Below are 13,263 nucleotides of genomic sequence, written 5' to 3' on the forward strand. Positions count from 1 at the left end.
AGCCCTCTGCAATCACAAAAATAATTCCATTCCTGTTTTTCTGCAATGACATCGGAACAGAGCAGTCTGCTTCCTTTTGTTCCTTATTTCTTCTGCTATATTTTTAATATTTATATATTTAATACATTTCATGCCATTATCAGGAATAACCGTTGTGAGAGTCTGTTCCAGTAGATGAAGTTAGATCTTAGAATTTGTTACTCTGCTTTTTGTAAACCTCATTTTCACTAATTCACACCAGCTAACATTTACATGCAAATATAGATTTACTGCTGAGAAACTTTTTGCCTGTTGCACAGCTTTTCCTGCAAAAATGTTTGATCTTACGACTTGCCAGAAGCAATTAAAAATGTACCTACACAGAATAGTGAGATCTAATGAAAAGAATGACAACGTACACCAGAAACAGCTGATCTAGTTCATCTACATGTTTGCATTTATAGCAAAAAGTAGGATATTTGCCTATTTTAAACGTTTCCATTTCTCTTATTCTTCTTTTGGATGGGTCTGCATTATAATTTTCATTATTAAAAAAAACCCAAAAACTAAAACTTGGGATTATTCATTGATTGGGAAAATGTAACATGATGAAGGAACTCGTTTTCATTAAACACATTACTACCTAAGTGCGTTGGCACTGCATAAGTCTAAGAGCATATTCAATCAATATGCATCATATTAGAAAAGGCTACCTGGTATCCTTCCAAATTTTTGCTTTGAGCTATGACCTACTGAAGAGAATACAAATCTTTCAGCAATTTCAAAACGCTGCAGAAAAAGATACCTTTTTTTTTTTTTTTTTTTTTTACTAAAGCCAAACCAGTACTCTTCTGGAAGTGCTCATGCTAGCATTACTATTCTGGACAAACCATAATTTAACTGCTTTTTTTTTTAACCTCATACTTTACTTTTCAACAAACGCTTCTTTTAGTAGTTACTTTTTTATTGCATATATTCTGTAGGTAGATTTCCTCAAGAGGCAATGCATTTTGCCATCTCTAGTCTCTGCAAGTGAACTCAACTGATTCATCCTACAACCTGCACAAAGTCCCACAGAACTTCCTCTACGGGACCAGGCAAATACATGCTCCCTGTGCTGAGCTCCAAGATATTAATGGATAAAATGCACAATTTAAGGCTAGCTATTTGTAGTGCTTAGCAGAAAGCTTCACATAAACCTAGAGGGTAAGAGCTTTCCAAATTGTTTTGTGGAAGAATATGCCTTTTATAAAATTTGTAGATGAGAAAACTCTGATATCTTCTCAAAATCTGACCAGTGATACACTGCACTAGGAAAGGAAAAAGATTTTGTAGTAACAGGTCAAAACCTTCCCCCCCTTTAAAATAAGATTGTTTTACTGTATGACATGCATTTGACACAGCTAATTTCTGCATATCTGGGGCCACAAATTTACATCCACAATTGCAGGCCAGTAACCCTAGCAGTTATGAAATTGTCTCAGGGACCATATTCAGCTTTCAGAATTGTTCTGCCACTTAAGATGTGAATAATTGTACTATTAACATTTTCAATATCCACTTTCAAAAGTGCAACCACTCGAGACTTTAGATTTTGTGCTACAGTGCTGTCTCAAATAAGGCAAAAGATGCATAAAGCCTATCAAAGTTATCAGCTTCAGTCTTCTTGCCTTCCTATAAGTGACACCTGTTTCTAAGACGAAAATTGATGAGCAATCATTTCTATCAGTGAGATATGGGGGGGAGGGAAGCAAAAGATTTACTTCCTTTACATACAAAAAATTAAAATAACTCAGACACGTGAACAAATCCTGACTGCGAAAACAGAGACTTATAGAAGAATTCAATTAAATGTATTTTCAAACCAAAAGTAATAATCTTCATACAACAATAAAACAGAGTGACCCTGCCTGAGCAGGAAGGTTGGACCAGATGACCACCAGAGGTCCCTTCCAATTTCAAGCATTCCATGGTTCTGAGACACTAAGTTTTAAAAATAAATTCTGAATTATTCCAATGTTTTCTATACAGTGGTAACACCTAATAACAGTTTTGACCATGATCAGTACTAGCCAACCTACATATCTAAAATTTTTCAAGCATTTGTAGTTGCAGCTGACAAAATAAAGAAGAGGTGGACGAAAAGAGATTATACTCATTTTATAGACAGAAAACTTATGCTTAGAAAGACTGTTTCCCATTTATGCTAACAGTATTCTTCACTATGCTGGCAGTATAAGGGGCCTTAATGCAGCTTTAAATTTAATTTATGTAGTGTACAGTGGGCTTAGTATAATTGAGAATAAGGCTGGAATTAATCAAAGTGCTCAAGATCACAAATTACATCTCTGAAAAAAACTAAAATTTAGCTCTTCTCATTTAGCTCTTCTCTGCCTATGGCAGGGGTTTGGAACTAGGTGATCTTTAAGGTCCCTTCCAAGCCTAACAATTCTATGATTCTATGATATACAGTCCAACATTTAAGCCCAAAGATTTCTGTCTTCTAGAAAGAGGTTATTTCATTAAAAGTGCAAAAAGCTTCAAAAATGTTATTGTAGTTTAAGATATAATGACTAAATAAATAAATAAATCAGTAAAATATCTTTTATTTTACTACGTTTCTTGTTATGACTATGGAAAATTAAACTTCTAGCTTTGTTGTTAGGATGCTGTTGTTCTTTCATACATATATACACATACATGTTTTCCTCCTGAAAGGCATAACGCAGCATATATTTCTCATCGCTCCTAAAAAATCTTTCTTTGGGTATTTGTATCTCTACACGTATCAGTCTTTGTAGGATTATCAGTAACAGTATATATGGATGGAGTTCAAAAAACTGTAACTTTGAGAACAATGATACCAAGCATTAAATACCTCTTTGATACTCAAGTTATTAAATTTATTCCCAGATATGATACTTAAGCCATCCCAGGTGAAGAGTCTCAATCTCTCTCAGACAATGGGTAGGTACCGTGCAACTTAAAAGCAAGAACCGCTAATATATGAGTAGACAATATAACTAAGGTAGTATTTGGCCTTGCACAATCAATAGAGAAAATGACTTTCATGAAGAATGCTATCATATGAGAAGCCGAGAACCTGCTACAGGAGTCAGAGAGATCTGAACGTGTTTAGCAACTGAAGAGCTATAGCTTGCTTTTGTCGTGCCAAAAAATCCTTGCTCTTTTTTCTGTTCTCGTATGGAAACTCTACATCCTGCTGAGAACCATTTCATAGAACTGGTTTAAAAGTACAGTTTCAAGAAGAAAAATAATTACCATTCAGGGGAAGTATTACTACTCCAACTGCATCAACAAAAATTACTTTCATCAGCAAAACAATTTCATTTTTAAGTACCTTATTATTATCAGAGCAATCTAGCGATTAATAATTTAGTATATCAACTTCAGTTAAAATAGAAGTTTTCTCCATTCTTCGTTAAGCCTCATATATTTTATTTTTTCACATTCTTTCATCACTTCTGAACTAGATAACGCATTTGCTGCATCAAGTAAATGCTTTATCAAAGACTGCATTCTCTACAAGTAGTCAGATAAATAAAAACAAAAATTAAAAGTAATTATAATAAATATAAATTATATTTATCATAATAATGCCTAAAGGACAACCACAAATGTGGTCTCCTCTTTCTAGGTGCTGTACAAAACAATACTTATGACTACCCCTTCAGAAAACCCTTTTTTTAATATTATTTTGTATGATTTCACATATTCTTTTCTCTTTGCAGGAAAAACAAATGTTTGTGCGAGAAAAGAGAATAAACCAATTTACTCTGAGGGCAGGGGACACCAGAGCAACAGTGTCTAAAATAATATCCCAAGGACAAAGAGGAGAAAGTACCAGAAGCATCATGGGCTTCCTGCTCAAAAACGGCCCTAATTTGGTTCTACAGCAGTGAAAAAGTTTTGATATTTAACTTTGCTATTAATTCTTTTTGCAGGTAGGGTAAACATGCTGAAGAGCCTTTCTTCCAGTAGGCAGATAGCGTGTAACTCTTTTCCCCAGGTCTAGTCAATGCCACGTGTTCCTAATTCCTTACTGACACATTAATGAATACAACCTTTCCAAGGTTCAGTCCAGATAAGCTGGAGGTGATGAGGGCCAGTCTGGGAGCTGAACAACAGAGGGAAATAAGATCAATCTTTTAAAAGATTTACACACTTTCATTAATTAGTCTTTCTAATTACGTGCATCTGAAGTGAACAGTAATTCCTCTGAAGCTCCAGTTGCATGGTCTTGTAACCTCTCAGTATGATGGCAATGATACATTTCACACATTACAATTGTTAAAAAGCTGCAAAATTATTTTGTGGTGGAGTTCACAGGAAGGAAGTATCCATCAGTACCTTAAAGACTGCATTTTTTTCCCCCTTAATTTCTAAGCAGAATTCAATATTAACATTCATTTTCAAAACTCTCCACGGTTTTAGTCCCAGCTTTCTGAATAAGACTCTACCTGTCGCAGTCAACGAGTACACCTGGAGTCAATAGATCTAATTCTCAAACCAGCTAAAATTCTCACGATTTGTAAATCTCTTGACTTGTGCCAGGTTCTCAGTTCTAGTGGTTTGCTAGCTGCACTAAACAATCATGCAAATTTTATTCTCAGACACGATGCATGGGTACGTATTATGAATAGTAAAAAAAAAAAATATTAATATAAAGCATTTATGTGACACAAAAGTGTTAAGATACAGTTACAGCAAACATTACTCTCCCTCAACTCTTTTTTATAAGTTTGCAATTTTGGCCTACTGTATATAAACTTTCTCCACAAGATTAAAAGATTTCTCTTTTTATCTTTGTTGACCTTACTAAAGAAGTTTCACAGTATTTAGAGTTGAACTATGCATTTTATCTGGAAAAAAGTTTTCAACAAAATGACGATTAATTACAATAATAGACCAGTATCTTTTTTTGATTCTTAGAGCTGCATTGCAAGCTGAAGAGATTAAAAACTTAAAATGCAGCACAGCATTTACAATTATTATTTTAAATATAACAGATTTTAATAGCTACAGTATACAGTAAAGTACCCACATTTTGGTTAAATAATACATTATTAATTTAAAGAACAGTGAGAGATATAAATCAGCATCCATACATATTAAAGTATTTTTCATCTTCAACAAACAGAATATTTTATATTGCTTGCTATGACTGCATATGAGCATATTAACTATATCATGACATTTGTGAAAAGCTGCTCAACTAGAAGATCTTTTACACAAGCTAAAATAAAAGACAAACTTCACAGGGTAATGTAGACCCAAACCCCTTTGTAAAAAAAGTATTTAAAAAAAAAAAAAGAAAGAGCATTTCATAGTGCGCTTTTTTAGAAATTTCTCATTAGTACCTATCTAAAATGTGTTCTCTATACATAGTCATATATATAAATGTATAACTAACAACTGATTCACATATGCTGTTGCCTGAATATGTTGTTGCCAGGCAACCGCTATAAAGCATTTTGCACTGCTTGCAAAAATCTGAATGAACGAATCGAGGCGAGATCATTTCTAAAAAACTAGGAAGAAAACTCACTACTGGAATGACATGAATAATTCCTTGTGTATTTCAAGGATTCATAGAGAATGTTCCTCCTGTAACTACTGATTTGAGAAAGGACAACTCCTTTGAGTAGGATCTGAAGGGCACTTTACAAGGAGGAAATTCATGTTCTGTGCATGCTGTTAATGATACCGCCTGGACTCTGAACCAACGCCACCAAAGTTAATGGGCTCCTTTAAACTGACTTTAGGGTCTTTTCATCAGGTCTTTAATGTCCATCGTAGGACAAAAATGACAGACTCCTAAATGAAAAACCAAAAGGCCATCACCTCACAGGAGATACAAATAAACTCTTAATAAAATTTTACCATCTCACAACATTCAAGTGAAAGAGATCAAGTCTACAAACACTTCTTTGTGTAATCGTCATATAGGTAAGGTATAACCTCACTGAGACTAATGGTATTACATACAAGAGTAAAAATAGAAGCATCTGTAATCCACTGATAACATGCTATCTGCAAAGGAGAAACTATTTGTCCCTTTAAATTAGCGTCATCCATTACAAAATTAATAGACTATCAGACCTCTTGAGAATTAAGAGGTGGAAAAGCACACGATGAAAAGCAACTGGGAAACACAGCAACTCCAAAGTGCTTACCACAAGCCTGACTCACAAATTTCTTTAAATGCAAACATTAGCATAAAAAAATTAATGGTCTTCTTGTCCTTGTTTACAATGGCTGCAAGATATTTCTTTCCATTTCCTGCACGATGCACTTAATCAATAAGAAATGGTCAAAAGCTCAAAATGATTGTTATTTCTGCAATGACCAAATTGGAAATCCATATATTTTCCATTTAATTCTGCAAATCCATTCATGTAACTGTAGCAAGAAAAAGTACTGAAAGCAGTAATTATTGGTATTTTAAATGATACTTTCAGTATTAAGTAGCAAATGTGACTAGCTTCTTTAATGGATTACAGTGAAATACTTTTAATTCCACACCTCAGGTTGGCTTGTACTAGCGTGAAAAAGGAACTCCTTTACATGGAAGGAATCTGGCATCTAAATCCTGTCATTCTGGAGCTTTATTAAAATTAAAATAAATTCATTTTAAGTAGGAATTCAGTTTTTAAAGTTTCATTTGAATCATTTTCATGATCCGAGATGAAATTCATAGTTGAGGTCATCTTTCAGGATGCAGTTATAAACAGTAATGTCAGTGCTTTCAAACAGGCTGAGCAGACTTGCCATAAATAATAACATAAAATAATCTATGGAAAGGATATCCATTCCAGGCTGCACTATTTGCTTGGACTTTTTCATTTGTTTGTTTTTCAGAATACGCTATGGCGACCCAAAGAAATAGAAGAACCTCTACTCTGCCCTCTGTGTTCATCATGACCCACGTGCAAAGCCGCTGCCATCAATCAATGTAATCTCAAACTCGGGACATTTTGCAGATCTCCTCGCTTTCTTCACTCTGAATATATACACACAATATCAATTAAGTGTTAGGATTTTGAGAGACACGTACTGCACTATTTCAAGAGGAACCAAGCTGCAATCAGAGGGTCGTATTCATGGCATTGTTAGCGCTGATTGACTGAAGAGTGTTAACAGCAGAAGGAGAAACACTATGTTCGTTTCCAGAAAAGGTACCTATAATGATCTAAAAGTATGGTTAAAAATAGGGTTTTTTTTATATCGTAAAACTTTTCATTTGGTGACTAACAGCAACCTGTTATTTATTACTCAATCAAGACTGACTGGCAGGTACAATTTTCTCTTTGGATAGCAGTATTAGAGTATAAGTTGAACCACTCAGGAAATAATTCTACTCAGTATGTGGAAACACATAAAAATCAGTATTTATTCACCAACTGAGTGAAAATTTCCGTTAGATAGGATTCTTTTGTTCTGTGGCTATGGCGCGCCAAAAAAAAAAAAAAAAAAGACAAAACCAAAACCAACCAAACAAAAAGATTATGACTTCGAAGGTTGATATGGGTCAAAACAAGACTATCGAAGTGACACAATGCTCATTTTTAATTAGACTTCCTAATGTGACATCAAATTGTTTTTCTTCTAAGAAACAGCACTTCAACAAGGCATGAAATCCTCGCAGCTTAGTTTATTAGGAGGCAACAAAGGGATTCCAATCTGCTACAAGAAAGTTTCAGCCTATGAGCACAGCCAGCGCAGTATAAAATTGTGTCATATGAATTTTAATGCGACACAAGTATGAAAGATTCCAAAAGAACAAAGGCAGCACAGTCCTGTTCCATGCTACACAAATGACCTATTCTGATCTGAACAGCACACCACATTACAATCAAATTTATTTCAAAGGAGGGTCGCACAGGTCAAATGTAATGGCTGCAAGAATGAGGTATTTCCTTTATGTAGTATTAGAGAAAAGCAAAATATCAAACAGCGCAGGAATGCCAGAGCACTGAAAAGAAAGGCATATTTAGGCTGCAGGGAAACAGATTTTAAAAAGATGCTTTAATTACAGTTACCCTCACTGACTACAATTTCTAAGTTTCAAAGATACTTGCGATACCTCGATGAAGACGTCATGTATAGACGCGAGATTGTCTACTACGTGGGCTTTAATATATATTTAAAATTTCAAGGCGCCATAGAAATGTTTTATATACAGCTCATGCTTAACAAAAGTAAAGAGATAGGCTAAGTGACCTAACTGGCTGGATGTCTTGTCATGGCCTGACACCTCCATGGCATAAAGCACGATATTCCCAATGGAAGCAGATGTCAGATTCCAACAACAACAGAGAGGCAGGTAAAGCTCCTCATTTTGGCAAGCTCAGTATCCAACCCTGCATCGAAAGAAGCTACTTTAACAACACAAAGACATCAGAACAATGGGGTCTACTTGAAAATACTGGACTGTAAGAAAATATACAGTAATCCATTAAGGTGTAAATCCAACGGCAGAGAAGCGCTTGAGGATTATGGTGAAAAGAAGGCAAAAAGTCTTGATGATCAGGTATCACTAAATAAAAAGGACAAATTCTTACAGTACTTGTTGCCATGTATTTCCATCAAGACTTAGGCACCGTCTTTGACTTCGGCATCATCTTTGACTTCAGATAACCTTTCTGAACAGAATCATTTACTGATGGCAAAATAGCTCCGAGTCCTGACTGCGTGGTTCAGAACGGACGTCTGTCCATCCTCCATGACCGGAGACAGCACTCACGCATACTGTGAATCCAATTTGCAGATATGTGGGGAGTAGGCAGCCAGGGTAACAAGTATTTGAAGCAAGTAATAAGTCAGATGTAAACACATGATACCTTGTAAAAAAAATAAAATCATTCATAAAGAGTTTCTATTCTACAAAATACAAAAAAAAAAAAAAAAAAAATCAATAAAAGGAGGCAATCAGAAGACGACTTACAACTTGTATTTTTGAAAACAAAATTCTTGGAAGACTAAGTTCTACCAGAAAATCCACCTAAAGTCAAAGGTTGTTGTTGGGTTTTTTTAATAAAACAAAATACGATATGTGATTTTGCTCTATGGTATTATGTCACTCAGTTTTACCTGAAACTTCACGGGTTGCATTCTATTCAAGTATCTTCCATTTGATCCCCAGCCAGGGCTCCCTCAGTCACAAAACAAGACAGAATAAAAGCTGCACTGGAAGAATTTCCGTAATGAGTTGGCTACCAGCCTAAAGGTTAGAATTAGTTTTATTGCCCAAGTCTAGCACTGAAATTGGTATTAGTCACCTCAGCTCTCCAAGTTGTCATCCATCTACTTTTCAGGAGACATCGAAATATTCAAAGAATGTAGACTATTATGACCAAAAAAAAAATTAAAAAAGTAAATCAATAACTTCCAATGTATATGAATGAAGCATAACCATCAAGACATATAATTCTACCTACATATTGCAAAATGATCTTAGCCTTAGTTTCCAGAACCCATAGCTCTCTTCCCTCCTTTCAATATTTTTTGGAGGCTAAAAATATTCATTTGTTAGCAGACATTTATATCCCTGAAAACTGATGTATTCACCTACATTATGACAGCTCTAGTGTAACTCATTAAGGCTTGGACTTGGAGATAGACATAAGGGAAAAAAATACAAATCTTTAATGTTTCACTTGGTGAATAAAAACTGCATTAATTTAGAAATTCAGTCACAGGAATCCAATTAGCTATGGATATATACACACATATTCATACCTTTCAACCATCACACTCATTTGAATTTTGATGCTATTTTCTATAAAATATAATCCATTTTACATTGTACTTAATAGATTTATTCAGATGTGCATCCCCATATGTCATATTTAAGCTAATACTACCACCTGCCTGAGGCTGTATAGTCTGAGTTGTCACCCCCACACACCTCTTCAGTAGGAGAAAATGCTCCATAGATGCTGTATGAACTGTTTCACTTCTGCTTAGTGTAGAAGTATGACAATCATTCTGACCATGAATAATACCCACTCAAAAAAAAAAAGTAGTTATATGCCCCCTCCCAAAAAATCATATGTCTTCAAAACAAATATTCAAGTTACTTAAGGTATTCTGCAATGAAATTTCACTGTCTTCCTAATTTCATTTTCACAAGTCAGCAAGTATCTTCCAAGATTACTGTAATACGAACTCTACGTTTGTTGCATATATGCGATACATATAGGTATATAAAAGTATTCGCATATACAGAGATATACGTGTACACAATCTCACAAAAAGGACTCCAAGATACATTCAAATGCAGATTTGCAAATCAGACAGATTAACTCTGCTTCCAACTACCAACATCAAGGTGATGTGATACCATCATCTCACTGCTTTGTGCTGGGCCCATCTAATAACACTGCTGAGCTGGGGAAAAACTGATGCACAAAGGTTAAGCAGAGGACTGCCAGAAACAAACTAAGGCTTAGAAATTGCTTCTTCAGATAGACTAATGCTTGACTGATGCATGGAGTGACTCCTGGGTTGCAGTAATAACAGCATCCATTCTCTTTGGATTTACACTATCTCTCAAACATTTGGAATTGGCGCTATTTAAGGATTCGGACTAAACTCTTCTGTGCTCCTTTGTAATTAACAGCCCAGCCCTGCCAAGGCTCCAAAGGTCAATTTATGATTAGTCTCCCACCATCCCGCACACTGTGTCTGCGAGGAAAGCACAGCATCTGGGGGGAAGGGAGAAAGGGGGAGGAGGACGAGATAAATATTAGCACTGTGATAAGGTCGCAGAGCACGACTTGGAGGAGGGCAGATTTCACATGGCCCCTGCTCTGCGAGGTTTCGGGAGAAGCAGGGAGAGGCAGCCCACTCTCCTGGAGGGGAGAGCAGGTAGGGACCCTGCACTTTTCTGCACACCCAGAGAAAACAAACAAGGGTGAACCCAAAGAAGAACCCCAGCCCTTCTCCCAGCCCCAGTCAGGGTTAGGCTCAAGCCCACAGGGACCCTGGTCTTTTGGGATTACTGTCAACATCAGTAGCTGTGCAAGCCAGTAGAGGCCTCGGGGCTTCCAGCTCCCCTGAGCCTTCTCCTTCTCACACACACAAAGGGTAGGAGAAAGTCCAAACTGACGAGTCCCGGGACCGCCTGAAGTCTAGGAAAGCCTGGCCCCTGCACGCACTCTGCTCCAACTTCAGTGCCTTTTCAAGGCTTGCCGTACCCCACAAGGGAAAGTGCCCACGGCCAGTGTGATAACACCGTGTTATCTTCAGCCGCGCCGAGCATCCCGGCGGGTACCGAGGCCAGCCGCCCCCAGCTAAGAGGCCGCCCCTAGTTTTGATCACAGCCAGACCCTGCATCTACCATTTGCTCCATGCGGCTGTCACCCCCTTCCCTCCCCACCGGCCCGCCCCGCCCGCTGCAGGTTCCCCTTCCCCAGCCCCCCACGCCCTCCGGCACCAGCCCCCTCCCTGGTTTTCCCGGTTACGAGCGGGCTGCTCTGGTGCCAGTCTCCAATATTTTCAGACCTTGCCCTGAAGACCTCCCTTTCCCAAAACGGGAGGGAGGGAGGGAGATCCGCGCACAAAGTTTCCACAGACCCTGCCTGCGCCTTCCTCCCCCCCCGCCCAAGCCCCCGACGCAGGCAGCAAGGCGAGGGCCGCCCAAGAGGGGTGTCTGCCCCGGCCTGGGCTGTGGGACACGGGGAGGACGGAGGGACGGGGCGAAGCTTCCCCGCGGACAGTGACCGCCGGGAAGGCGGCGGCAGAGAAAGGCAGGGAGAAGCGGCGCCTTCCCGGAGCGGGAGAGGGGAGAATCCAGTTCCCTCCGCGGAGCGACGGCAGCGCATCCACACCAACCCCTACGGGGAAGGGAGCAAAGTCCGAGGAGCGGCGGCGGCGGCGGCAGCAGCAGGTCGCCGCGCCCCGCGCCGGCGGCCCCGGGCCGGGGCACCGCCGCCCCCCCAGGCCGGCCAGGCGGCCGCCAGCGCCTCGCCCCCACCCCGGGCAGGGCCGGCGAAGGGAGAGCTCACTCACCCCCAGCTTCCTGCTGCGGATTTTCACGTAGCCCTGCTTGACTATATCGTTAAAGTTGGAGGCCATGGCCAGCGCTGCCTGCTTCCTCGCCTCCGCGCCCGGAGTCGTCCTCCTCCTGCTCTGCCGCTGCCTCCTCCTCCTCCTCCGCCGCCTCCTCCCCCGGGCCCTCCCGGGTGCCGCCGGCCGCCGGCTCCCGAGGCGCCTCTGGCATCCAGGCAGCGGCAGTCGCCGCGCTCCGCTCCGCCCGCTCCGCGCTCCTCCCGCGGACGCCGCGCTCCGCGCCGCCCCGGCTGGCGGCCGCTCCTCTCTTCCGCCGGCCCCTTCGCTTCCCCCGCGCCGCCCCCGCCCTGGCCGCCGGCCCCTCTCCCCTCCACACCGCTCCGCCCGGCGGCGGCTCCGCGGCTGCCCGCGCCTACGGGCGGGGCGGCGGGCGGAGCGGAGCGAGGGCACCGCCCCCGGCGCCGCGGCCGCGGAACGAGCCTCCAGCGCCGGCCCTGCCCGCCGCCGGGGGTCGGGGCAGCCCGGGCTGGTGTCCCCGAGGGGGGGCGGTGCGGGTCTCTGGAGCACGGCGGGAGGGTGAGTCCCCCGGCGCCCCCGGGCATGTCGCAGAGCTGAGGCCAGATGCTCTCTTCGGCCTTGGCGATTTTCCCCACTTTTTTCCAGGTCGCCGTGGCCGCGGCATCCCCCGCTCGGGTGGCAGGTCCCTTCGGAAACACGGCCCAGGAGGGCATCCTGCTGCCTGTGCGCTCGGGAAAGCCGCGTAGACGCCCACCGCCAAACGTTGACATGTCGTGTCAATGCAACTAACTCAATGATAACAAACACCTACACTACAAAAGTAAAAGAGAAAAACAAAATCAAAAGGCACAAGTCCATCTGAACTTGAAAAACGAGGCGTCACGCGTAGGCGCTCTGTGCCCTCCGCAGTGATGACCATGTCTTTAATTACCCGTTGAGATGGATCTAGCAAAAAGAATGACTTCTGAGAGAAACAGATGTTTAGAAGAGATCAGGAAGAAAAAGCAATTGGAATTGCTTGTGTTGTCTTTACTTACATGCAAAACAGGGATGGACAAGAATGAACCTAAACTGCTTGAGAAAGAAAAACTACAAATGCAGGAGATTGACAAGATTGCATTACTACTGCTCTATAAAATTGTACTTCATAAACGCTTTCAGTGAAAAAAGCTCGATTTTTATGATAAGCTTAATAAAAACTTCATAAGCTCTTTTCCTAGATATCTGCTT

The 13,263-nt window shown here is 40.7% G+C and overlaps 1 protein-coding gene across 2 annotated transcripts in view; it reads right to left on the reverse strand.

The window, feature by feature from the left end:
• DOK6 (docking protein 6) overlaps positions 1–12,419 on the reverse strand; it is a 252,760-nt gene extending 240,341 nt beyond the window's left edge. Inside the window, exon 1 of one of the 2 annotated variants that reach the window (XM_074576550.1) lies at positions 12,016–12,419. In XM_074576550.1, coding sequence (XP_074432651.1) covers positions 12,016–12,081 — 66 coding nt within the window. In that variant the 5' untranslated portion in view covers positions 12,082–12,419. The remainder of the gene's footprint in view (positions 1–12,015) is intronic. The other variant, XM_074576549.1, reaches the window with a different exon arrangement.
• Positions 12,420–13,263: the final 844 nt, after the last annotated feature.

This window comes from Larus michahellis, chromosome 2 (genome assembly GCF_964199755.1).
Source record: "Larus michahellis chromosome 2, bLarMic1.1, whole genome shotgun sequence".
Classification (NCBI taxonomy): Eukaryota; Metazoa; Chordata; class Aves; order Charadriiformes; family Laridae; genus Larus; species Larus michahellis.